This window comes from Heterodontus francisci, chromosome 34 (genome assembly GCF_036365525.1).
Source record: "Heterodontus francisci isolate sHetFra1 chromosome 34, sHetFra1.hap1, whole genome shotgun sequence".
In the NCBI taxonomy this organism is placed as follows: Eukaryota; Metazoa; Chordata; class Chondrichthyes; order Heterodontiformes; family Heterodontidae; genus Heterodontus; species Heterodontus francisci.
The window spans coordinates 1201506-1228306 of record NC_090404.1 but is presented as its reverse complement, the minus strand read 5'-3'; the positions used below and the strand labels follow the sequence as shown (position 1 = coordinate 1228306).

At 53.8% G+C, this 26801-nt stretch overlaps 1 protein-coding gene across 1 annotated transcript in view; it reads left to right on the top strand.

Annotated features, from left to right (window-relative positions):
* The window catches only part of LOC137348452 (uncharacterized), a 108267-nt gene that overhangs the window by 79103 nt on the left and 2363 nt on the right, over positions 1-26801 (top strand). The window contains exons 8-15 of the mRNA XM_068013759.1: positions 8547-9913; positions 12636-13262; positions 13859-14095; positions 17197-17418; positions 17856-17910; positions 21479-22111; positions 23460-23596; positions 25006-25183. Of these exons, the coding sequence (XP_067869860.1) occupies positions 8547-9913; positions 12636-13262; positions 13859-14095; positions 17197-17418; positions 17856-17910; positions 21479-22111; positions 23460-23596; positions 25006-25183 (3456 nt within the window). The remainder of the gene's footprint in view (positions 1-8546; positions 9914-12635; positions 13263-13858; positions 14096-17196; positions 17419-17855; positions 17911-21478; positions 22112-23459; positions 23597-25005; positions 25184-26801) is intronic.

Below are 26801 nucleotides of genomic sequence, written 5' to 3'. Positions count from 1 at the left end.
GGAGATTACAGAGATAGGGTGGGTTGTAGGGGCTGGAGGAGATTACAGAGATAGGGAGGGATGTAGGGACTGGAGGAGGTTACAGAGATAGGGAGGGCTGTAGGGGCTGGAGGAGGTTACAGAGATAGGGAGGGGTGTAGGGGCTGGAGGAGATTACAGAGATAGGGTGGGTTGTAGGGGCTGGAGTAGATTACAGAGGTGGAGAGGGTTGTAGGGGCTGGAGGAGGTTACAGAGATAGGGAGGGTTGTCAGGGCTGGAGGAGGTTACAGAGATAGGGAGGGGTGTAGGGACTGGAGGAGATTACAGAGATATGGAGAGTTGTAGGGCTTTGAGGAGGTTACAGAGATAGGGAGGGCTGTAGGGGCTGGAGGATGTTACAGAGATAGGGAGGGCTGTAGGGGCTGGAGGTGATTACAGAGATAGGGAGGGCTGTCGGGGATGGAGGAGGTTACAGAGATAGGGAGGGGTGTAGGGGCTGGAGTAGGTTGCAGAGATAGGGAGGGTTGCAGGGGCTGGAGGAGGTTACAGAGATAGGGAGGGCTGTAGGGGCTGGAGGAGGTTACAGAGATAGGGAGGGTTGTAGGGACTGGAGGAGATTACAGAGGTGGAGAGGGGTGTAGGGGACTGGAGGAGGTTACAGAGATAGGGAGGGGTGTAGGGGACTGGAGGAGGTTACAGAGATATGGAGGGGTGTAGGGGACTGGAGGAGGTTACAGAGATAGGGAGGGCTGTAGGGGCTGGAGGAGGTTACAGAGATAGGGAGGGGTGTAGGGGCTGGAGAAGTTTACAGAGATAGGGAGGGCTGTAGGGGCTGGAGGAGGTTACAGAAATAGTGAGGGGTGTAGGGCACTGGAGGAGGTTACAGAGATAGGGAGGGGTGTAGGGGACTGGAGTAGGTTGCAGAGATAGGGAGGGGTGTAGGGGACTGGAGGAGGTTACAGAGATAGGGAGGGGTGTAGGGGACTGGAAGAGGTTGCAGAGATAGGGAGGGGTGTAGGGGACTGGAGGAGGTTACAGAGATAGGGAGGGGTGTAGGGGACTGGAGGAGGTTACAGAGATAGGGAGGGGTGTGGGGAATGGAGGATATTACAGAGATAGGGAGGGGTGTAGGGGACTGGAGGAGGTTACAGAGATAGGGAGGGCTGTAGGGGCTGGAGGAGGTTACAGAGATAGGGAGGGGTGTAGGGGCTGGAGAAGTTTACAGAGATAGGGAGGGCTGTAGGGGCTGGAGGAGATTACAGAGATAGGGAGGGGTGCAGGGGCTGGAGGAGATTACAGAGATAGGGAGGGTTGTAGGGGCTGGAGGAGGTTACAGAAATAGGGAGGGTTGCAGGGGCTGGAGGAGGTTACAGAGATAGGGAGGGTTGTCAGGGCTGGAGGAGGTTACAGAGATCGGGAGGGCTGTACGAGGTTACAGAGATAGAGAGGGCTGTAGGGGCTGGAGGAGGTTACAGAGATAGGGAGGGTTGTCGGGGCTGGAGGAGATTACAGAGATAGGGAGGGGTGTAGGGGCTGGAGGAGGTTACAGAGATAGGGTGGGTTGTAGGGGCTGGAGGAGATTACAGAGTTAGGGAGGGATGTAGGGACTGGAGGAGGTTACAGAGATAGGGAGGGCTGTAGGGGCTGGAGGAGGTTACAGAGATAGGGAGGGGTGTAGGGGCTGGAGGAGATTACAGAGATAGGGTGGGTTGTAGGGGCTGGAGTAGATTACAGAGGTGGAGAGGGTTGTAGGGGCTGGAGGAGGTTACAGAGATAGGGAGGGTTGTCAGGGCTGGAGGAGGTTACAGAGATAGGGAGGGCTGTAGGGGCTGGAGGATGTTACAGAGATAGGGAGGGCTGTAGGGGCTGGAGGAGATTACAGAGATAGGGAGGGCTGTCGGGGATGGAGGAGGTTACAGAGATAGGGAGGGGTGTAGGGGCTGGAGTAGGTTGCAGAGATAGGGAGGGTTGCAGGGGCTGGAGGAGGTTACAGAGATAGGGAGGGCTGTAGGGGCTGGAGGAGGTTACAGAGATAGGGAGGGGTGTAGGGACTGGACGAGATTACAGAGGTGGAGAGGGTTGTCAGGGCTGGAGGAGGTTACAGAAATAGTGAGGGGTGTCGGACACTGGAGGAGGTTACAGAGATAGGGAGGGGTGTAGGGGACTGGAGTAGGTTGCAGAGATAGGGAGGGGTGTAGGAAACTGGAGGAGGTTACAGAGATAGGGAGGGGTGCAGGGGACTGCAGGAGGTTACAGAGATAGGGAGGGGTGTGGCGAATGGAGGAGGTTACAGAGATAGGGAGGGGTGTAGGGGACTGGAGGAGGTTACAGAGATAGGGAGGGGTGTAGGGGACTGGAGGAGGTTACAGAGATAGGGAGGTCTGTAGGGGCTGGAGGAGGTTACAGAGATAGGGAGGGGTGTAGGGGACTGGAGGAGGTTACAGAGATAGGGAGGGCTGTAGGGGCTGGAGGAGGTTACAGAGATAGGGAGGGGTGTAGGGGCTGGAGAAGTTTACAGAGATAGGGAGGGCTGTAGGGGCTGGAGGAGATTACAGAGATAGGGAGGGTTGTAGGGGCTGGAGGAGATTAAAGAGATAGGGAGGGTTGTAGGGGCTGGAGGAGGTTACAGAAATAGGGAGGGTTGCAGGGGCTGGAGGAGGTTACAGAGATAGGGAGGGTTGTCAGGGCTGGAGGAGGTTACAGAGATAGGGAGGGCTGTACGAGGTTACAGAGATAGAGAGGGCTGTAGGGGCTGGAGGAGGTTACAGAGATAGGGAGGGCTGGAGGAGATTACAGAGATAGGGAGGGGTGTAGGGGCTGGAGGAGGTTACAGAGATAGGGTGGGTTGTAGGGGCTGGAGGAGATTACAGAGATAGGGAGGGAAGTAGGGACTGGAGGAGGTTACAGAGATAGGGAGGGGTGTAGGGGCTGGAGGAGGTTACAGAGATAGGGAGGGTTGTCAGGGCTGGAGGAGGTTACAGAGATAGGGAGGGGTGTAGGGACTGGAGGAGATTACAGAGATATGGAGAGTTGTAGGGCTTTGAGGAGGTTACAGAGATAGGGAGGGCTGTACGGGCTGGAGGAGGTTACAGAGATAGAGAGGGCTGTAGGGGCTGGAGGATGTTGCAGAGATAGGGAGGGCTGTAGGGGCTGGAGGAGATTACAGAGATCGGGAGGGCTGTCGGGGATGGAGGAGGTTACAGAGATAGGGAGGGGTGTAGGGGCTGGAGTAGGTTGCAGAGATAGGGAGGGTTGCAGGGGCTGGAGGAGGTTACAGAGATAGGGAGGGTTGTAGGGACTGGACGAGATTACAGAGGTGGAGAGGGTTGTCAGGGCTGGAGGAGGTTACAGAAATAGTGAGGGGTGTCGGACACTGGAGGAGGTTACAGAGATAGGGAGGGGTGTAGGGGACTGGAGGAGGTTGCAGAGATAGGGAGGGGTGTAGGGGACTGGAGGAGGTTACAGAGATAGGGAGGGGTGCAGGGGACTGCAGGAGGTTACAGAGATAGGGAGGGGTGTGGCGAATGGAGGAGGTTACAGAGATAGGGAGGGGTGTAGGGGACTGGAGGAGGTTACAGAGATAGGGAGGGGTGTAGGGGACTGGAGGAGGTTACAGAGATAGGGAGGGCTGTAGGGGCTGGAGGAGGTTACAGAGATATGGAGGGGTGTAGGGACTGGAGGAGGTTACAGAGATAGGGATGGCTGTAGGGGCTGGAGGAGATTACAGAGATAGGGAGGGGTGTAGGGGCTGGAGAAGTTTACAGAGATAGGGAGGGCTGTAGGGGCTGGAGGAGATTGCAGAGATAGGGAGGGTTGTAGGGGCTGGAGGAGATTAAAGAGATCGGGAGGGTTGTAGGGGCTGGAGGAGGTTACAGAGATAGGGAGGGCTGTACGAGGTTACAGAGATAGAGAGGGCTGTAGGGGCTGGAGGAGGTTACAGAGATAGGGTGGGTTGTAGGGGCTGGAGGAGGTTACAGAGATAGGGAGTGTTGTCAGGGCTGGAGGAGGTTACAGAGATAGGGTGGGTTGTAGGGGCTGGAGGAGGTTACAGAGATAGGGAGGGCTGGAGGAGATTACAGAGATATTGAGGGGTGTTGGGGCTGGAGGAGGTTACAGAGATAGGGAGGGCTGGAGGAGATTACAGAGATAGGGTGGGTTGTAGGGGCTGGAGGAGATGACAGAGATAGGGAGGGATGTAGGGACTGGAGGAGGTTACAGAGATAGGGAGGGTTGTCGGGGCTGGAGGAGGTTACAGAGATAGGGAGGGGTGTAGGGACTGGAGGAGATTACAGAGATAGGGAGGGTTGTAGGGACTGGAGGAGGTTACAGAGATAGGGATGGCTGTAGGGGCTGGAGGAGATTACAGAGATAGGGAGGGGTGTAGGGGCTGGAGAAGTTTACAGAGATAGGGAGGGCTGTAGGGGCTGGAGGAGATTGCAGAGATAGGGAGGGTTGTAGGGGCTGGAGGAGATTAAAGAGATCGGGAGGGTTGTAGGGGCTGGAGGAGGTTACAGAGATAGGGAGGGCTGTACGAGGTTACAGAGATAGAGAGGGCTGTAGGGGCTGGAGGAGGTTACAGAGATAGGGTGGGTTGTAGGGGCTGGAGGAGGTTACAGAGATAGGGAGTGTTGTCAGGGCTGGAGGAGGTTACAGAGATAGGGTGGGTTGTAGGGGCTGGAGGAGGTTACAGAGATAGGGAGGGCTGGAGGAGATTACAGAGATAGGGAGGGGTGTTGGGGCTGGAGGAGGTTACAGAGATAGGGAGGGCTGGAGGAGATTACAGAGATAGGGTGGGTTGTAGGGGCTGGAGGAGATGACAGAGATAGGGAGGGATGTAGGGACTGGAGGAGGTTACAGAGATAGGGAGGGCTGTCGGGGCTGGAGGAGGTTACAGAGATAGGGAGGGGTGTAGGGACTGGAGGAGATTACAGAGATAGGGAGGGTTGTAGGGGCTGGACTAGATTACAGAGGTGGAGAGGGTTGTAGGGGCTGGAGGAGGTTACAGAGATAGGGAGGGTTGTCAGGGCTGTAGGAGGTTACAGAGATAGGGAGGGCTGTAGGGGATGGAGGATGTTACAGAGATAGGGAGGGCTGTAGGGGCTGGAGGAGATTACAGAGATAGGGAGGGCTGTCGGGGATGGAGGAGGTTACAGAGATCGGGAGGGGTGCAGAGGCTGGAGTAGGTTGCAGAGATAGGGAGGGTTGCAGGGGCTGGAGGAGGTTACAGAGATAGGGAGGGCTGTTGGGGCTGGAGGAGATTACAGAGATAGGGAGGGTTGTAGGGGCTGGAGGAGGTTACAGAGATAGGGAGGGCTGTAGGGGCTGGAGGAGGTTACAGAGATAGAGAGGGCTGTAGGGGCTGGAGGAGATTACAGAGATAGGGAGGGTTGTAGGGGCTGGAGGAGGTTACAGAGATAGGGAGGGTCGTAGGGGCTGGAGGAGGTTACAGAGATAGGGAGGGTTGTCAGGGCTGGAGGAGGTTACAGAGATAGGGAGGACTGTAGGAGGTTCCAGAGATAGAGAGGGCTATCGGGGCTGGAGGAGATTACAGAGATAGGGAGGGGTGTAGGGGCTGGAGGAGGTTACAGAGATAGGGTGGGTTGTCGGGGCTGGAGGAGGTTCCAGAGATAGGGAGTGTTGTCAGGGCTGGAGGAGGTTACAGAGATAGGGAGGGGTGTAGGGACTGGAGGAGGTTACAGAGATAGGGAAGGATGTGGGGACTGGAGGAAATTACAGAAATAGGGAGGGTTGTAGGGGCTGGAGGAGATTACAGAGATAGGGAGGGATGTAGGGACTGGAGGAGGTTACAGAGATAGGGAGGGCTGTAGGGGCTGGAGGAGATTACAGAGATAGGGAGGGTTGTCAGGGCTGGAGGAGGTTACAGAGATAGGGAGGGGTGTAGTGACTGGAGGAGATTACAGACATAGGGAGGGTTGCAGGGGCTGGAGGAGGTTACAGAGATAGGTAGGGTCGTAGGGGCTGGAGGAGGTTACAGAGGTAGGGAGGGATGTAGGAACAGGAGGAGGTTACAGAGATAGGGAGGGCTGTAGGGGCTGGAGGAGGTTACAGAGATAGGGAGGGCTGTAGGAGATTACAGAGATAGGGAGGGTTGTAGGGGCTGGAGGAGGTTACAGAGATAGGGAGGGTTGGAGGGGCTGGAGGAGGTTACAGAGATAGGGAGGGTTGTCAGGGTTGGAGGAGGTTACAGAGGTAGGGAGGGGTGTAGGGATGGTGGAGATTGCAGAGATAGGGAGGGTTGTAGGGGCTGGAGGAGGTTACAGAGATAGGGAGGGTTGTCAGGGCTGGAGGAGGTTGCAGAGGTGGAGAGGGGTGTAGGCGCTGGAGGAGGTGACAGAGATAGGGAGGGGTGTAGTGACTGGAGGAGTTTACAGAGATAGGGAGGGATGTAGGGACTGGAGGAGATTACAGAGATAGGGAGGGGTGTAGGGGACTGGAGGAGGTTACAGAGATAGGGAGGGGTGTAGGGGACTGGAGGAGGTTACAGTGATAGTGAGGGGTGTAGGGGACTGGAGGAGGTTACAGAGATAGGGAGGGGTGTAGGGGACTGGAGGAGGTTACAGAGATAGGGAGGGGTGTCGGGGACTGGAGGAGGTTACAGAGATAGGGAGGGCTGTAGGGGACTGGAGGAGGTTACAGAGATTGGGAGGGGTGTAGGGGACTGGAGCAGGTTACAGAGATAGGGAGGGATGTAGGGGACTAGAGGAGGTTACAGAGATAGGGAGGGGTGTAGGGGACTGGAGGAGGTTACAGAGATAGGGAGGGGTGTGGGGGACTGGAGGAGGTTACAGAGATAGGGAGGGATGTCACGGCTGGAGGAGGTTACAGAGATAGGGAGGGGTATAGGGACTGGAGGAGGTTACAGAGATAGGGAAGGATGTGGGGACTGGAGGAAATTACAGAGATAGGGAGGGGTGTAGGGGCTGGAGGAGATTGCAGAGATAGGGAGGGATGTAGGGACTGGAGGAGGTTACAGAGATAGGGAGGGCTTTAGGGGCTAGAGGAGATTACAGAGATAGGGAGGATTGCCAGGGCTGGAGGAGGTTACAGAGATAGGGAGGGTTGTCAGGGCTGGAGGAGGTTACAGAGATAGGGAGGGGTGTAGGGGACTGGAGGATGTTACAGAGATAGGGAGGGGTGTAGGGGACTGGAGGAGATTACAGCCATAGCGAGGGGTGTACGGGACTGGAGGATGTTACAGAGATAGGGAGGGGTGTAGGGGACTGGAGGAGGTTACAGAAATAGGGAGGGGTGTAGGGGACTGGAGGAGGTTACAGAAATAGGGAGGGGTGTAGGGGACTGGAGGATGTTACAGAGATAGGGAGGGGTGTAGGGGACTGGAGGAGGTTACAGAGATAGGGAGGGGTGTAGGGGACTGGAGGAGGTTACAGAGATAGGGAGGGGTGTAGGGGACTGGAGGAGGTTACAGAGATAGGGAGGGGTGTAGGGGACTGGAGGAGGTTACAGAGATAGGGAGGGGTGTAGGGGACTGGAGGAGGTTACAGAGATAGGGAGGGGTGTAGGGGACTGGAGGAGGTTACAGAGATAGGGAGGGGTGTCGGGGACTGGAGGAGGTTACAGAGATAGGGAGGGGTGTTGGGGACTGGAGGAGATTACAGAGATAGGGAGGGGTGTCGGGGACTGGAGGAGATTACAGAGATAGGGAGGGGTGTAGGGGACTGGAGGAGATTACAGAGATAGGGAGTGAGGACCTGTGGGGATTGAAAAGCGAGAAAATTGTAAAATGGAGGCTGTGTCGGACTGGGCCCAAGGTTGACGTCCGGCTCTGGGAGCCAAGTTGCCGGTCCTCTGCCCCAGTGTGTGACTTGGCTTATGGAAAAATGTTGTTTGTGTGAAGGGCTTTGGGAGGTTTCACGGCAGTAAAGATGCTAGATAAATGCAAGTTGTTGTTGGTGAGAGCTGTTGGAAATGCAGTCCATCCCCTGTGCTGGACGTCAGTCCTCCTCATGGCCTCGTCCATGGAGATGTGCCTGGAGTATTGTGTACAGCCCTGGCCTCTGGTGTACCTGCCCTCGGGGAGTGCAGTCAATCTTTAATAGACTGCTTCCTGGGATGAGGGGATTGTCCTGAGGAGAGATTGTGTGGAATGGGCTGATATTCCCTGGATTTTGAAGAATCTCATTGAAATGTATTAGAGGGATTTAACAGGGTAGATGCTGAGAGTTTGTTTTCCGCCCTGACTGGGGAGTCTAGAACACCGGGGTTGGGGGTCACAGTCTCAGGATAAGAGGTCGGTCACTGCAGGCCCAGATGAGGAGAAATCTCTTCACCTGGAGAATTGTGAATCTTTGGAATTCTCTACTGCAGAGAGCTTTGGGTGCTCAGTCATTGCGGTCGATTGGAATTTGAGGAATATTGGGATAGTGCGGGAAGGTGAATGATGTGTCCTGACCTTATTGAATGGTGGAGTGGGCTCAATGGGTTGGTGGGTCGGGGGGGAGGGGGGAAGGAGAAAGGGAGGTGTGAGCGGGGGATGGGTACACGGCCGACTCCAGCTCCTATTCCTTACGTTTCCTTTGTCCTGCAGAGCGAATCACCTTGCACTTGCCGGAAGATGCCTCCTTTGTGAAGTATTTGGAAGAACACAAGGAGGTCCGTGGTCAGATCCAGGCCGAGCTCCTCAACTCAGGCAGCCATTTGGAGACTGACGGCGGCGGTGGTGGTGTTGAGGGTGGCTCGGGGCAGGTTTTCCTCTTCCCGACATCGGTCAGAAACCTGGGCAGCTGGAAGGAGGTGGCCCAGCGGGCCTACAGGCTGTCGCGGGGCTTTTACCAGGTCTCTAGGTGGGAGAGGGGGGCGGAGGCAGAGGAGGGGGAGGGGGAGGTTGCTTCCTGGCTGAGGGAGACCCCGGGCCCGGTGGCTCGGTATGGCCAGAGGGACGGGAAAGGTGGTGAGGGGAGGGTGCTGGTGGGGCCGACCCAGCAGGTGGAGCGGGCAGCCAGGGAGGAGGCAGAGAGGAGGCCGGAGAGGAGAACCAGGCCCCTGGGCAGCCTGGCCCAGTACCTGGCCGTGCAGGGCCTGTTCGAGAGGCGGGTGAAGGAGGCTTGGCCGGCGGTGCAGCTGGACCTGGAGCCGGAACGGCCGGCTCTCACCCTCAGCGGGCCGAGTGGTCAGGTGAGGCGGGCTGAGGACGCCCTGTGCCGCTGCACCGCCCGGCTGCTAGCCGCTGGCCCCGCCCACCTCTCGGGGCCCCAAGCCGCCTTCCTCGGCCGCCTGGAGCCGCACGGCTTTACACGCCACCATTTCTTCAGGCGAGGCCTGGCCGTCGCCTTGGAGACGGGTGGCACGGGGGGTGTCACCCTGTACAGTCTCGATGGGAGCCAGCTGTCTGAGGCACAGGGCCTCCTCTGCCAGCTGCTCAATCAGGTGGTGCTGAAGGTGCCCCGCACAGTGTGGGGCAACGTGAAGGAAGCTGAGTGGCAGGAGATACTGGCCAGCCATTGGGCAGCGGACAGGGTCAGTGTGGAGGTCAGCCCCGGCCAAGCAGTGACCCAGGGAATGGAGCACAGCCATTGGTCTCCAGCCCTCGGTGACACCCCCACCCATGTGACTGTGGTAGGCTTCAGGGAGGAGACGGAACAGGCCACAGCCTCCATCTCAAGTTTCCTGGTCGGCCACACTCAGGTAGCATGGCCTGTGCAGCTCACCCGGCCAGAGTGGGTCCTGTCTTTTGACCGACTGCTGGAGGTCCTGGGCCTGAGTGATTTGGGGAGGCACGTGCAGATCCACACTCAACACCACCAACAGCCAACGGTCACCTTGAGAGGTCTGAGGAAGGAGGTGGAGAAAGCCAGAAAGACCCTGGAGGACGGGATGAGGGCCCTGACCTCGGGCACTGTCGTTTTGCATGAGCCGGGAGCGGACGAGTATTTGGAGAGCGGCCGAGGGCAACAGGTGGGGTCTGAGTAAGAGGAAAAGCATTCAGATCTAAATTAGGTTTACTGTGCAGGTATATGAATGTGCAGAATGTGGTAAAGAAGGTTAGTGAGCTGCGGGTGTAGATAGCCATGTGGAAATATAATGTTGTGATCACAGAGACCTGCCTCAAAAAAGGGTAGGGCTGGGTACTAAATATTCCTGGACACAAGGGCAGAATCTATCTGGTTAGAGCTAAGAAACAATCGAGGTACCATTACACTGCTGGGTGTATTCGATAGGCAGCCAACTAGTGAGAAAGATATAGCAGAACAAATTCTCAAGAGAATTACAGAGAGGTGCAAAAATTATAGAACAGTTGAAATGGGGGACTTTAATTATCCTAATATGGACTGGGACAGTAATAGTGTAAAAGGTAGGGAGGGGAGAGAGTTTCTGAAGTGTGTTCAGGAGGAATTTCTACATCACTATGTTTCTTGTCCAGTGAGGAAGGAGGCACTGCTGGATCTGGTTCTGGGGAATGAGATGGGGTAGTGGATGAAGTGTCAATAGGGGAACATTTAGGGAAGAGTGATCATAGTATCATGAGGTTTAAGTTGGCTATGGAAAAGGACGAGGAGAAATCCGGAGTAAAGATAATTATAATTATAACTTCAATGGGTTGAGAATGGATCCGGCTCAGCTAAATTGGAATCAAAGATTGTCAGGCAAAACTGTAACGGAACAATGGGCTGCCTTTAAAGAGGAGATAGCTCGGGTGCAGTCGAGGTACATTCCTACGAGGGGGAAAGGTCGGGCAAACAGATCCAGCTCCCTGGGTGATGGAAGAGATAGAGAGTAAGATGAAGCAGAAAAAGGTGCATATGACAGATGTCAGGTGGATAATGAGAACAAGGCTCAATATAGAAGGTTCGGAGGGGAATTGAAAAAAAAGAAAAGCAAAGTGAGAGTATGAGAAGAGACTGGTAGCAAACATAAGTCTTCCATAGGCATATAAACAGTAAAAGGGTGGTAAAAAGAGGAGTGGGGCTGATTAGGGACCAAAAAGGGGATTTACACATGGAGGCAGAGGGCATAGCTAAGGTACTAAATGAGTATTTTGCATCTGTCTTTACCAAGGAAGAAGATGCTGTCCAAGTCATCATGAAAGAGGAGGTAGTTGAGATCCTGGATGGGCTAAAAATTGATGGAGAGGGTATTAGATAGGCTGGCTGCACTTCAAGTGGTTAAGTCACCAGCACCAGATGAGATACATCCGTGGATACTGAGGGCAGTAAGGGTAGAAATTGCGGAGGGACTGGCCATAATCTTCCAATCCTGCTTAGATACAGGGGTGGTGCCAGAGGACTGGAGAAATACAAATGTTACACCATTGTTCAAAAAAGGGTGTAAGGACAAACCCAGCAACTGCAGGCTGTCAGTTTAACCTTGGAGATGGGGAAGCTTTTAGAAATGTTAATTCGGGACAAAATTAAGATTGGACTAATGTGGATTAATTAAGGAAATCCAACGTGGATATGTTGAGGGCAAATCGTGGTTAACTAACTTGCTTTAGTTTTTTAATGAGGTAACAGAGAGGATTGATGAGGGTCATGTGGTTGATGTGGTGTATCTGGACTTCCAAAAGGTATTTGATAAAGTGCCACATAAAAGGCTTGTCAGCAAAGTTCAAGCCCATGGAATAAAGGGACAGTAGCAGCATGGATACGAAATTGGCTGAATGACAGGAAGCAGAGAGTAATGGTGAACAGTTGCTTTTCAGATTGGGAGAAGGTATATAGTGGGTTTCCCCAGGTTGGTGTTGGGACCCCTGCTTGTCTTGATCTGTATTAATGACCTAGACTTGGGTGTAGAGGGCACCATTTCAAAATTTGCAGATGACACAAAACTTGGAAGCATTGTGAACTGTGCTGAGGATGGTAATTTCAAGAGGACATAGGCTGGTGGAATGGGTGAACAAGTGGCAGATGAAATTTATTACAGAGAAGCGTGAAGTGAGACATTTTGGTAAGAAGAACGAAGAGAGGCAATGTAAAATAATGGATACAATTCTGAAGTGGGTGCAGGAGCAGAGGGACCTGGGGTATATGTGCACAAATCATTGAGGACGGCGAGGCAGGTTGAGAATGTAGTTAATAAAGCTTTAATAATGCTTTCTAAATAGGACCATAGAGGAAAAAAGCAAGGAAGTTATGATAAACCTTTATAAAATACTGGTTCAGCCTCAACTGGAGTATTGTATCCAATTCTGGGCATCACACTTCAGGAAGGGTGTGAAGGCATTAGAGAGGGTACAGAAAAGATTCATGAGATGAGGAACTACAGTTATGTAGTTGGGTTGGAGAAGCTGGGACTGTTTTTCTTGGAGAAGAGTAAGAGGAGATTTGATAGAGGAGTTCAAAATCATGAGGGGTCTGGACAGAGTAGTAGAGATAAACTGTTCCTATGGGTGAAAGGATCAAGAACCAGAGGACATAAGGATATAAGGTGATTGGGAAAAGAAACAACGCTGACATGAAGAAAAAGTTTTAGGATCTGGAATGCCCTGCCTGGGAGTGTGATGGAGGCAGGTTCAATCGAGGCGTTCAGAAGGGAATTGGATAATTATCGGAAGAAGGGCTGGGGGTGGGTAAGGTGGTTGGAGTGAGACAAGCAGAGTTGCTCTTGCAGAGAGCCGATACAGACACGATGGGACGAATGGCCTCCTTCCGTGTGCTAACCATTCTCTGATTTCCAACAGGAGTTGGAGGCAGTGAGCAGAGCTTGCAAGTGTTTGATAATTCGGCAGCGGGAATTGCAGGAGGGGAACGGCGGGACACGCTGGTGGCGAGCAGGAGCAGAAATCTGGCTTCCGGATGGGGTGCGAGTGCTGGTGGCTGAGGGAGACGTCACCGCCCAGGATGTGGACACTCTCATCGACGTCGGCATGCTGGAGGAGAGCAGCGGCGAGGCGACACAGTGTGGGGGAAATATGACGATGCACGGGGGCATGCCGATGATGGAGGCCATTGACGTTGGCCGGGCCACCAAGTGTCTGGAGGCAGCGGCAGTCTCAGCTCTGGAGCGGGCAGAGTGCCAGGGGGCCCGGTCTGTCGCCCTGGCCTATGGGGGGGTCCCCGGCCGCAGGTTACCCCCGGCGCTGGCGGCCGGCTGCCTGGTCTCGGCCGTGCAGGCTTTCTGCCGGAGGCTGAGGTGCGGGTCATTCCGCCAGGCCTCGGTGAGGAGCATCCTGCTGGTGGGAGGCCAGGAGGCAGCATTGGTGAGTGCCCTCCGGAGAGCCAGTTCCGAGGCCTGGAGCCTGGATGCCGAACGCTGTCGGGAGTCACTGCAAACTGTGGTTGTGACTGGACGTATCGAGGATGAGACGGTAATTTTGTACTGAATGAGTTATTGGGGACGGTGGGTCAGCATAGAACGGGCGGGGAGAGAAAATCGGGCGCTGGGGGAGGGGGCCCCAGGGTGGTGCATGTTTACACCCCACACCCGATCATCACTCCCAACCAAGTCAATTGGGAACCGACAATCGGGCGGTGATACAATGGGCAACAGCAGCCGAGACTCCTGAACTAGAGTGAGTCCGACAGCTTGGTGAGAGGAGGTGGTGGGGGTGTGAGAGGCTCATGTTTGCTGGAAGAGAGGAGTGGGGGTGCGGGGGAGGTTCCTGGAATCAGGAAGGTCATGCGGAAGGGAGTCATAGTGTCATAGCGGCACAGGAGGAAGCCATTGAGCCGATTGAGTCGATGCTGTCTCTCAATGCAGCAATCCAGTCAGTCCCACTCCCCTGCTCTATCCCCATAGCCCTCACATTTATTTCCCTCAAGCTGCAGTGGGAGAGAGGGAGGGGACTCTGGGGGCGGAGGGTAGGTCCTGTGATCCAGGAGGTGTGTGGAACCCGAGTGTCCCCCGGGTACGCGAGGACTCGCTCCTTCCTTCCTGACGATGGTTCCTCTTTGGCCCCAATAGACAGATGTGGTGGTGAGCCCCATGAACTCCAACCTCAACCTGGAGTCTTCCGCCGTGTCAGTCGCCATTCTCCAGCGGGCCAGGGAAGGTTCCGGAACCATCCTCGTGGCCCCAGCCCAGCAGCTAAAGGAAGGCGAAGTGGTCGAGATGCCAACCTCACACTGCCGGAGCCTGAACTTTGCTTTCGTCTACTATGTGTACTGCAGAAACTGGAGTGACAACGGGCGTGCGGAGCAGGTAATACAACAGTCATCAAACATCTGTAAGAGGTTTATACAATGGTTAATATCTTCAAAGTATGCACTGTCCGTGATCACTGATATGCTCGATAGGGGTACACCCTCACTCAGTACTGAGGGAGTGCCGCACTGTCGGAAGGTCAGTACTGAGGGACTGCCGCACTGTCAGAGGGTCAGTACTGAGGGAGTGCCGCACTGTCGGAGGGTCAGTACTGAGGGAGTGCTGCACTGTCGGAAGGTCAGTACTGAGGGACTGCCGCACTGTCAGAGGGTCAGTACTGAGGGAGTGCCGCACTGTCGGAGGGTCAGTACTGAGGGAGTGCCGCACTGTCGGAGGGTCAGTACAAAGAACAAAGAACAGTACAGCACAGGAACAGGCCATTCGGCCCTCCAAGGCTGCGCCGATCTCGATGCCTGCCTAAACTAAAACCTTCTGCACTTCCGGGGTCCGTATCCCTCTATTCCCATCCTATTCATGTATTTGTCAAGATGTCTCTTAAACGTCTCTATGGTACCTGCTTCCACCACCTCCCCCGGCAACAAGTTCCAGGCACTCACCACCCTCTGTGTAAAGAACTTGCCTCGCACATCCCCTCTAAACTTTGCCCCTCGCACCTTAAACCTATGTCCCCTAGTAACTGACTCTTCCACCCTGGGAAAAAGCTTCTGACTATCCACTCTGTCCATGCCGCTTATAACTTTGTAAACCTCTATCATGTCGCCCCTCCACCTCCGTTGTTCCAGTGAAAACAATCCGAGTTTATCCAGCCTCTTCTCATAGCTAATGCCCTCCAGACCAGGCAACATCCTGGTAAACCCCTTCTGTACCCTCTCCAAAGCCTCCACGTCCTTCTGGTTGTGTGACGACCAGAATTGCATGCAATATTCTAAGTGTGGCCTAACTAAAGTTCTGTACAGCTGCAGCATGACTTCCCAATTTTCATACTCTATGCCCCGACCGATGAAGGCAAGCATGCCGTATGCCTTCCTGACTACCTTATCGGAGGGTCAATACTGAGGGTGCGCCGCACTGTCGGAGGATCAGTACTGAGGGAGTGCCGCGCTGTCGGAGGGTCAGTACTGAGGGAGTGCCGCACAGTCAGAAGGTCAGTACTGAGGGAGTGCTGCACTGTCGGAGGGTCAGTACTGAGGGAGCGCCGCACTGTCGGAGGGTCAGTACTGAGGGAGTGCCGCATGGTTGAAGGGTCAGTACTGAGGGAGTGCTGCACTGTCAGAGGGTCAGTACTGAGGGAGTGCTGCACTGTCGGAGGGTCAGTACTGAGGGAGCGCCGCACTGTCGGAGGGTCAGTACTGAGGGAGCGCCGCACTGTCGGAGGGTCAGTACTGAGGGAGTGCTGCACTGTCGGAGGGTCAGTTCAGAGGGTCAGTACTGAGGGAGTGCCGCACTGTCGGAGGGTCAGTACTGAGAGAGTGCCGCGCTGTCAGAAGGTCAGTACTGAGGGAGTGCTGCACTGTCGGAGGGTCAGTACTGAGGGAGTGCCGCACAGTCAGAAGGTCAGTACTGAGGGAGTGCTGCACTGTCGGAGGGTCAGTACTGAGGGAGCGCCGCACTGTCGGAGGGTCAGTACTGAGGGAGTGCCGCATGGTTGAAGGGTCAGTACTGAGGGAGTGCTGCACTGTCAGAGGGTCAGTACTGAGGGAGTGCTGCACTGTCGGAGGGTCAGTACTGAGGGAGCGCCGCACTGTCGGAGGGTCAGTACTGAGGGAGCGCCGCACTGTCGGAGGGTCAGTACTGAGGGAGTGCTGCACTGTCGGAGGGTCAGTTCAGAGGGTCAGTACTGAGGGAGTGCCGCATTGTCGGAGGGTCAGTACTGAAGGAGTGCTGCACCGTTGGAGGGTCAGTTCAGAGGGTCAGTTCTGAGGGAGTGCCACACTGTCGGAGGGTCAGTACTGAGGGAGTGCCACACTGTTGGAGGGTCAGTACTGAGTGAGCACTGTTTGTGGGAGCTTGCTTTGTGCATTTTATTTGATCATGAAGCTTGGCGAGTTTCACTACATTCCCGGTTCTATATGAATGAAAGTTGGTATCATTCTCGTAAATCTCTGTGCCCTCCCCGTTAGCATGTCATTGGGCACAAGGTTGCCCCCCTGTGTCAATGAGGCAAACTACACCTTATGCTCTGGTGAAGGGACATACAATCCAACGAAGTCTATAAATTACATCCAATCGAATCGGATTAAATTAATTGTACTGCCCTGGGACGGTCCATTCAACCCATCTGCTCCAGCCGAGCCTCCTCACACCCCCCGTCTTCATCTCACTCCGTCAACATATCCTTCTATTCCTTTCTCCCTCCTGTGTTTATGCAGCTTCCCTGTAAATATATGGATACTGTTCAGCTCACCCACTCCCTGTGGTAGTGAGTCTCAATTCTCACCACTGTCTGGAGAAAGAAATTTCTCCTGAATGGCCCATTGGGTTTATCAGTGATATGTTTCATTGATGACCCCCATAGTTCTGTCTCCTCCACACAAGTGGAAAGATTTTCTCTACGGAAACCTTTTCATAATTTTAAAGACATCTATCAGGTCACCTCTTTCCTGGAGAAAAGAGCCCCAGCTGTTCGGTCTTCTCTATCAGTAACAATTTCTCAGTTCTGATATTGTCCTTGTAAATCTTCATCGCACCTTCTCTTATTAATAAGGAGACCAGGACTGTGTACTGTGATGTGTCGACTAACATTCGTTTCCAGTTTAATCTGTACTCCAGATCCCTCTCTTCCTCCACCAGATTTACACACTTATTGTCCCAGGAGTATGTGGTTTTCTTATTCTTCTGAAGTGGAGAAAGGGGGTGATGAATGGAGAGGATAATCGGACTGGGGCACGAGCACTATTGACACCCACGTATTAAAGTCGTGCACTCTTTTTTCCATTGCAATTGAAAATTCCTTCATCTCCATTTATACTGGGAACATCATATGTCAACCTGTCACGCTTGTAATTGCACCCTCCCACCACTGGTGGCACCACACTGATGACCCATTGCCTATTTAAGGCCCCGCCGTGCTGCAAGCCCATCCCCCTCACACCACTGGTTTGCCAATTTGTTTATCCCGGATCCGTTTTAAATTCCAGCTCCTCAGGACAAACGTGAGGAAGTGCCTGGAAAGGTGTCACGACTCCGGCCTCGCCTTCATCACATTCCCGCTGCTGGGAACCGGGGGGCTGGGCTTCCCCCGCTCCGTCACGTGCAAGGTGCTACTCGAGGAGATCTTCAGGTTCACTCACGACTACCGGCTCACCTCGGTAAAGGGGGTGCGGGTCCTGGTTCATCCCGACGACACCTCGTCTCTGCCAGTAGGTGAACCCTCGCCCTCTCCTGCTTCTCTGCTAGTCTTGCTCAGTTGGTCTGCTGCTGGCATTTCCACGGATCGGTTTTCCAAGGGTTGCTGCTTGCTGGGGGCTCAAGGCACCAACACATTCTGGCATGAAGATTCCTGCTCCCTGCTCCCTTGGCGAGCATCTCTTAGCATTGCTCTTTGTAGAATGAAACAGCACTGAAGTGGACCATTCGGCCCATCTTCCCTGTGCCAGCTCTTTGGCAGCTATACAATTCGTCTCACTCCCCTGCTCTTTCACTGTAGCCCTGTAAATGCTTTTCCCTTTGGGTCTTTATCTGGCTGCCTTGCCACCTTGTAGTCCTCTTGTCATGACTCGCTCCCCCCACCACCCCGTTCTCTCTGCAGTGGGGCTGCTCATTGAACCATCTATACAAACTGCCTCTGTGTTTCCAGATCCTCCAGGAGACCATGAAGAAACTTCAGGATCCAATGATGGGCATGTTGCAAGGTAACTAAACAAAATTGCCCTTTGTCAGTCAAAGAGGGTGCAAGGAAAAGCTGGAACATTGTCAGGTTCACGGTGTTGTGCTCCTGTTGTGGTTGGCTGGTGTTTATCTGAAAACAGTGAGTGGCACTGAGCCCATAGTCAGTGCGTGAAGGTAACATTCTGTGACAGGTTAAGTACAATGTTAGGTGACTGCCCCACAGCACGGAGTGGCTGCCAGCAGCATAGCCGGGTCTGAACATAATCTTCCAACATTTAAACCATAAAACTGTCCCAAACAAACTAAACAGCAAGTAACTATTTATCACCCAACCCTCTGCCCACTGCCACACCCTGTAGACCTTAGGCATAAGAGTATCTGAAGCCACACTGACCGAACTGAAAACCCTCGCAACATTACTACATTTACTGAATGAGAGTAAGAGATAGCGAGGGAATTCCAGAGCTGAGGGCCCAGGCAGCTGAAGGCACGGCCGCCAATGGTGGAGTGATGGGAATCAGGGAATGCTCAACAAGCCAGAATTGGAGGAGTGCAGAGATCTCAGAGGGTTGTAAGGGTTGGAGGAGGTTACAGAGATAGGGAAGGTTGGAGGAGGTTACAGAGATGGGGAAGGTTGGAGAAGGTTACAGAGATAGGGAGGGTTGGAGGAGGTTACAGAGATAGGGAAGGTTGGATGAGGTTACAGAGATAGGGAGGGTTGGAGAAGATTACAGAGATAGGGAGGGTTGGAGGAGGTTACAGAGTTAGGGAGGGTTGGAGAAGATTACAGAGATAGGGAGGGTTGGAGGAGGTTACAGAGATAGGGAGGGTTGGAGGAGGTTACAGAGATGGGGAAGGTTGGAGAAGGTTACAGAGATAGGGAGGGTTGGAGGAGGTTACAGAGATAGGGAAGGTTGGAGGAGGTTACAGAGATAGGGAGGGTTGGAGGAGGTTACAGAGATAGGGAGGGTTGGAGGAGGTTACAGAGTTAGGGAAGGTTAGAGAGTGTTACAGAGTTAGGGAAGGTTGGAGGAGGTTACAGAGATAGGGAGGGTTGGAGGAGGTTACAGAGATGGGGAAGGTTGGAGAAGGTTACAGAGATAGGGAGGGTTGGAGGAGGTTACAGAGATAGGGAAGGTTGGAGGAGGTTACAGAGATAGGGAGGGTTGGAGGAGGTTACAGAGATAGGGAGGGTTGGAGGAGGTTACAGAGTTAGGGAAGGTTGGAGAGTGTTACAGAGTTAGGGAAGGTTGGAGGAGGTTACAGAGATAGGGAGGGTTGGAGGATGTTACAGAGATAGGGAGGGTTGGAGGAGGTTACAGAGTTAGGGAGGGTTGGAGAAGATTACAGAGATAGGGAGGGTTGGAGGAGGTTACAGAGATAGGGAGGGTTGGAGGAGGTTACAGAGATGGGGAAGGTTGGAGAAGGTTACAGAGATAGGGAGGGTTGGAGGAGGTTACAGAGATAGGGAAGGTTGGAGGAGGTTACAGAGATAGGGAGGGTTGGAGGAGGTTACAGAGATAGGGAGGGTTGGAGGAGGTTACAGAGTTAGGGAAGGTTGGAGAGTGTTACAGAGTTAGGGAAGGTTGGAGGAGGGTACAGAGATAGGGAGGGTTGGAGGATGTTACAGAGATAGGGAGGGTTGGAGGAGGTTACAGAGTTAGGGAGGGTTGGAGGAGGTTACAGAGATAGGGAAGGTTGAAGAAGGTTACAGAGATAGGGAGGGTTGGAGGAGGTTACAGAGATAGGGAGGGTTGGAGGAGGTTACAGAGTTAGGGAAGGTTGGAGAGTGTTACAGAGTTAGGGAAGGTTGGAGGAGGTTACAGAGATAGGGAGGGTTGGAGGATGTTACAGAGATAGGGAGGGTTGGAGGAGGTTACAGAGTTAGGGAGGGTTGGAGGTGGTTACAGAGTTAGGGAGGGTTGGAGGAGGTTACAGAGATAGGGAGGGTTGGAGGAGGTTACAGAGTTAGGGAGGGTTGGAGGAGGTTACAGAGTTAGGGAGGGTTGGAGGAGGTTACAGAGTTAGGAAGGGTTGGAGGAGGTTACAGAGTTAGGGAGGGTTGGAGGAGGTTACAGAGATAGGGAGGGTTGGAGGAGGTTACAGAGATAGGAAGGGTTGGAGGAGGTTACAGAGATAGGGAAGGTTGGAGGAGGTTACAGAGTTAGGAAGGGTTGGAGGAGGTTACAGAGTTAGGGAGGGTTGGAGGAGGTTACAGAGTTAGGGAGGGTTGGAGGAGGTTACAGAGATAGGGAAGGTTGAAGAAGGTTACAGAGTTAGGGAGGGTTGGAGGAGGTTACAGAGATAGGGAAGGTTGAAGAAGGTTACAGAGTTAGGGAAGGTTGGAGGAGGTTACAGAGTTAGGAAGGGTTGGAGGAGGTTACAGAGTTAGGGAGGGTTGGAGGAGGTTACAGAGATAGGGAGGGTTGGAGGAGGTTACAGAGTTAGGGAGGGTTGGAGAAGGTTACAGAGATTGGGAGGGTTGGAGGAGGTTACAGAGTTAGGGAGGGTTGGAGGAGGTTACAGAGTTAGGGAGGGTTGGAGGAGGTTACAGAGTTAGGGAAGGTTGGAGGAGGTTACAGAGTTAGGAAGGGTTGGAGGAGGTTACAGAGATTGGGAGGGTTGGAGGAGGTTACAGAGATTGGGAGGGTTGGAGGAGGTTACAGAGTTAGGGAGGGTTGGAGGAGGTTACAGAGTTAGGGAAGGTTGGAGGAGGTTACAGAGTTAGGAAGGGTTGGAGGAGGTTACAGAGTTAGGGAGGGTTGGAGGAGGTTACAGAGTTAGGGAGGGTTGGAGAAGGTTACAGAGATTGGGAGGGTTGGAGGAGGTTACAGAGTTAGGGAGGGTTGGAGGAGGTTACAGAGATAGGGAAGGTTGAAGAAGGTTACAGAGTTAGGGAAGGTTGGAGGAGGTTACAGAGTTAGGGAGGGTTGGAGGAGGTTACAGAGTTAGGGAGGGTTGGAGAAGGTTACAGAGATTGGGAGGGTTGGAGGAGGTTACAGAGATTGGGAGGGTTGGAGGAGGTTACAGAGTTAGGGAGGGTTGGAGGAGGTTACAGAGTTAGGGAAGGTTGGAGGAGGTTACAGAGTTAGGAAGGGTTGGAGGAGGTTACAGAGTTAGGGAGGGTTGGAGGAGGTTACAGAGTTAGGGAGGGTTGGAGAAGGTTACAGAGATTGGGAGGGTTGGAGGAGGTTACAGAGTTAGGGAGGGTTGGAGGAGGTTACAGAGATAGGGAAGGTTGAAGAAGGTTACAGAGTTAGGGAAGGTTGGAGGAGGTTACAGAGTTAGGGAGGGTTGGAGGAGGTTACAGAGTTAGGGAGGGTTGGAGGAGGTTACAGAGATAGGGAGGTGGGTGAGGGCATTTCAACACGATGAGGACTTCAAAGGGAAGTGTTGTGTCATGATAAAGTGGCTTTAATAAATTGGGCGAAGCTGTTTCTATTGATCTTGTGAGGGGTTGGGATAGAGGGTGTTGGTGTCGATGACCAGAAGGGACACAGATTGAAGGTAGGCTCAGTGGGCCGAAGGGTTTGTTTCAGTGCTGTATCTCTAAACTAAACTAAACTAAAGGTAACTGTGTCCTTTCCACAGTTTCCAGACGAATCGGCAAGATCTTGCGGGAGAATGGGAAGAAGCCGGTCCTGAACTTCACCGAGGTGATTGAGAGTCCTCAGGAGCTGAAGCCTGTGGTGCTGGAGATCGTGGCCAGACAGAGTCAGCAGGTGCAGAGCACCCGGCACCAACTGGACAGGCTGTTTGCCGACACCTTCTCAGAAGTGGTCATCCGGGATGAGGGGCTCAGCCAGCTGACCCGAGCTGAGGTGGCCCAGATCCAGAGGCTGTCCAGCCAGAGACTGGTCCATCTCCTTCTCAAGCGGGGCTCCGAGAATGAGGTGACCCTCCGGGGCCTGGCCGAGGGGACTCGCAGGGTCTCCAACCTGGTCCGCTTGCTGCTGAAGTCTCGACTCGAGAGGACCCTGCAAGGCCGAATCTACGACCTCCTGGCCTCGGTCGTCCAGTGGCAGCTGCAGGAGGGCGGCCGAGTCTTTGTTCCATTTGACAAAGAGTCCAATTATAGGATTGAGGAGGACTATAGCACCAAGAAGCCAAGCACGACCATCTCCTTCCGAGGCCGCCAGTACCATCTGCACCCAGACCAGCTGGAGGGAGAGGAGCTAGACACTGGGTGCAGGGTCAGGCTAAAGAGGCTGGAACTATTTACTGGTGAGTAGTGGTGGGGCCCTTGGGTAATGAACAAACCTGAAGAAGTTGGAGTTAAGATATACATTAGTCATGATCTAATTGAATGGCGGAGCTAGTTCGAGGGGCTAAATATGAGAACATAAGAAATAAGAGCAGGAGTAGGTCATTGGCCCCTCCAGCCTGCTCCGTCATTCAATAAGACCATGGGTGATCTGATTGTGGCCTCAACTTCACTTTCTTCCCTTCCCCCCATAACCCTTGACTCCTTTGCCGATCAAAAATCTATCTGAACCTTGAATATATTCAATGACCCAGCCTCCACTGCTCTCTGGGGAAGAGAATTCCACAGACTAACAATCCTCAGAGAGAAGAAATTCATCCTCATTATCTTAAATGGAGACTCCTCATTTTTAAACTGTGCCCACTAGTTCTAGACTCCCTACAAGGGGAAAACATCCTCTCAGCATCCACCCTGTCAAGTCCCCTCTGGATCTTATAATGTTTCAATAAGATCACTCTCATTCTTCTCAACTCTCTTGGCTATAGGCCCAAGCTGCTCAACCTTTCCTCATAAACCAACCCCTCCATCAGCCTAGTGAACCTTCTCTGAATTGCTTCCAATGCAAGTCTATCCCTCTGTAAATAAGGTGATCAAATCTGTACACAGTACACAGTCTCACCAATGCCCTGTACAGTTGTAGCAAGACTTCCCTGCTTTTATTCTCCATTCCCCCTTGCAATAAAGGCCAACATTCCATTTGCCTTCCTAATTACTTGCTGTTCCTTCATACTAACCTTTTGTGATTCGTGTACGAGGACACCCAGATCCCTCTGTACTGCAGCATTCTGCAGTCTCTCTCCATTCAAATAATAATCTGCTTTTCTATTCTTCCTGCCAAAGTGGACAATTTTCCCACATTATCCTCCATCTGCCCGATTTTTGTCCACTCACTTTATCAGTATCACTTTGCGGACTCTGTATCCTCCTCACAACTTGCTTTCCCACCGATCTTCATATTGTCAGTAAATTTAGCTACCATACATTCTGCCCCTTCATCCAATTGATATAGATTGTAAATAGTTGAGCCCCAGCACTAACAGAATGGCCTTCTCCCGGTTCCGATCCTCCCACGTCGAGGTTAAAATCACCATCCTCTGTCTCGGAGGGCAGAGTGGTACAGAGGGAGGCAAGCTAACTGGTCCTCCTGTGAGGATCAACACCCCACATGAAGCCTTGAATCCTGGGTGATAATCTAATAGGTGGGTTGCGACTGAGCCCTGTCACATGTGGGTAGTAGGACAGTGAATGAGGCTGTCCTCACTCTGTTGGACAGTTTAATCAGTGTCTGTTATTATTTTTAATACACAGAGAACAGACTCCCTTCGTACTGGGACGACATGCATGGAAATCTCTTCCTCATTGTGGAACTGCAGCAGAGCTCTGAGGAATACAAAATGGTTTCATCAAAGTTCCAGGAAAGCAATCTGTCCGACTCGATAGTCAAGGTAGTCACTGAAGGTTCAGCCTTGCTTCAGTGGGGAGATTCCTCCCTGCACTTGGAGAGAAAAAGGTCCTGTGTTTGAGCCCTCACTGTGAGACTTCACCCCGTGTATCGAGGCTGACCCTCCCAGTGTCAGTTAAGGGAGTGCCACGCCTTCAGAGGGTTGGTAGAGGGAGCACCGCACTGTCGGAGCTTCAGTACTGAGAGGGTGCCACACTGTCGGAGAGTCCATACTGAGGGAGCACCGCACTGTCAGAGCATCAGTACTGAGGGAGTGCCGCACTGTCGGAGAGTCCATACTGAGCGAGCACCGCACTGTCAGAGCATCAGTACTGAGGGAGGGCCGCACTGTCGGAGGGTCAGTACTGAGGGAGTGCCGCACTGTCAGGGCATCAGTACTGAGGGAGGGCCACACTGTCGGAGGGTCAGTACTGAGGGAGTGCCGCACTGTCAGAGCATCAGTACTGAGGGAGTGCCTCACTGTCAGAGCATCAGTACTGAGGGAGGGCCACACTGTCGGAGGGTCAGTACTGAGGGAGTGCCGAACTGTCGGAGGGTCAGTACTGAGGGTGTGCCGGACTGTCGGAGGGTCAGTACTGAGGGAGTACCTCACTGTTGGAGGGTCAGTACTGAGGAAGTGCCGCACTGTCGGAGAGTCCGTCCTGAGAGAGTGCCGCACTGTCGGAGGGTCAGTACTGAGGGTGTGCCGCACTGTCGGAGGGTCAGTACTAAGGGTGTGCCGCACTGTCGGAGGGTCAGTACTGAGGGTGTGCCGCACTGTCGGAGGGTCAGTACTGAGGGAGTGCCGCACTGTCGGAGGGTCAGTACTGAGGGAGTGCCGCACTGTTGGAGGGTCAGTCCTGAGAGAGTGCCGCACTGTCGGAGGGTCAGTACTGAGGGTGTGCCGCACTGTCGGAGGGTCAGTACTGAGGGAGTGCCGCACTGTCGGAGGGTCAGTACTGAGGGAGCGCCGCACTGTCGGAGGGTCAGTACTGAGGGAGCGCCGCACTGTCGGAGGGTCAGTACTGAGGGAGCGCCGCACTGTCAGAGGGTCAGTACTGAGGGAGTGCCGCACTGTTGGAGGGTCAGTACTGAGGGAGTGCCGCACTGTCAGAGGTGCTGTCTTTCGTTAAGCTCTTATCAACGTGGTTGTAAATGATCCTACAGCCAGTATTGGAAGAGCAGGGGAGTTCCCAACGCTGTCCTGGGCCCAATATTTATCCCATGTGCTAAAATACATGCCACATACTCAACACAAACCTTTCTCTCTGGATGCTCTTGTGCTATTAATGACTCTCTCTCCCTGTCTTTGTGTTTAATGTGTAATGATTCACTCTGTATAGTATGATATTGGGATTGCATGTGCATGAGTGCCCTGGACAGTCACCGAGATTTCTGCTTCCTCACACACAGATTGTCCGGATTCAGAACATCTACCTCAGGTTAGCCTTCGATATCAGGAAACGAGCTCTCGAAGCTCAGGGTGGCCTGGGGGCATCCAACGAGAAATTGCTCTTCCATGGGACAAATGGCAGGAACTGCGATTCCATCAACAGACACGGATTCAACCGAAGCTTGGCTGGGAAAAACGGTGAGTGCGTCAGGGAAAGTGGACAAGGGGTCAGCTACAGGCCAGAAGCAGGCTGGGTGAAGTCAGGAAGAACAGATAGTCATGGCGACAGGGAATGTTTCCCCACCAAGAGGCTGGGAGTCAATTAAAAATAACACTGAGATCGATGGGTTGTCGTTGGAATAAAAGACTATTTAAAGGCTACAGCAGCAAAAATGGCGGGTGGGTGGAGTTGAGATACAGACAGCCAACCGTCAGGTAGAACATGGGAACTAGCCCTAGTGGGTGACTGGCCGCCTGCGTGCCTCAGCTTTCCAAAGACGACCCTCAAATGACAACCTCTGTGAGTGCAGTTTCATCCTGTCTGGACTGGTCTACAACGTTCCCGGTGATTCTATCTCCCGCTCGAGCCACAGCTGAGGGGGTCCTGGGCTCCTCCCCGTGGACTGTTGGTGACTTACAGATAAATACACGGCCACAATGACTCACTAAATGTGAGGACTGCCTCACTGGTGAACCCTCTCACCTCTAAGACACAGTATAATGGGTTCCCGTTCTCATTCTGGAGACGCAAGCTCCATAATCCAGGGCACTGTGCCAGCAACTGAGAGTGCTGCACGGCCAGAGGGTCAGTACTGAGGGAGTGCCGCACTGTCGGAGGGTCAGTACTGAGGGTCTGCTGCACGGCCAGAGGGTCAGTACTGAGGGTGTGCCACACTGTCGGAGGGTCAGTACTGAGGGAGTGCTGCACTGTCGGAGGGTCAGTACTGAGGGAGCGCTGCACCGTCGGAGGGTCAGTACTGAGGGAGCGCTGCACTGCCAGAGGGTCAGTACTGAGGGAGCGCTTCACTGTCGGAGGGTCAGTACTGAGGGAGCGCTGCACTGTCGGAGGGTCAGTACTGAGGGTGTGCTGCACTGTCAGAGGGTCAGTACTGAGGGAGCGCTGCACTGCCAGAGGGTCAGTACTGAGGGAGTGCTGCACTGTCAGAGGGTCAGTACTGAGGGAGTGCTGCACTGTCGGAGGGTCAGTACTGAGGGAGCGTCGCACTGTCAGAGGGTCAGTACTGAGGGAGTGCCGCACTGTCGGAGGGTCAGTACTGAGGGAGTGCCGCACTGTCGGAGGGTCAGTACTGAGGGAGCGCTGCACTGCCAGCGGGTCAGTACTGAGGTAGAGCTGTACTGTCAGAGGGTCAGTACTGAGGGAGTGCCGCACTGTCAGAGGTTCAGTACTGAGGGAGCACAGCACTGTCGGAGGGTCAGTACTGAGCGAGTGCCGCACTGTCGAAGAGTCAGTACTAAAGGAGCGCTGCACTGTCAGAGGGTCAGTACTGAGGGAGCGCCGCACTGTCGGAGGGTCAGTACTGAGGGAGCTCCGCACTGTCGGAGGGTCAGTACTGAGGGAGTGCTGCACTGTCAGAGGGTCAGTACTGAGGGAGTGCTGCACTGTCAGAGGGTCAGTACTGAGGGTGTGCTGCACTGTTGGAGGGTCAGTACTGAGGGAGCGCCGCACTGTCGGAGTGTCAGTACTGAGGGAGTGCCGCACTGTCGGAGGATCAGTACTGAGGGTGTGCTGCACTGTCGGAGGGTCAGTACTGAGGGAGTGCCGCACTGTCGGAGGGTCAGTACTGAGGGAGTGCCG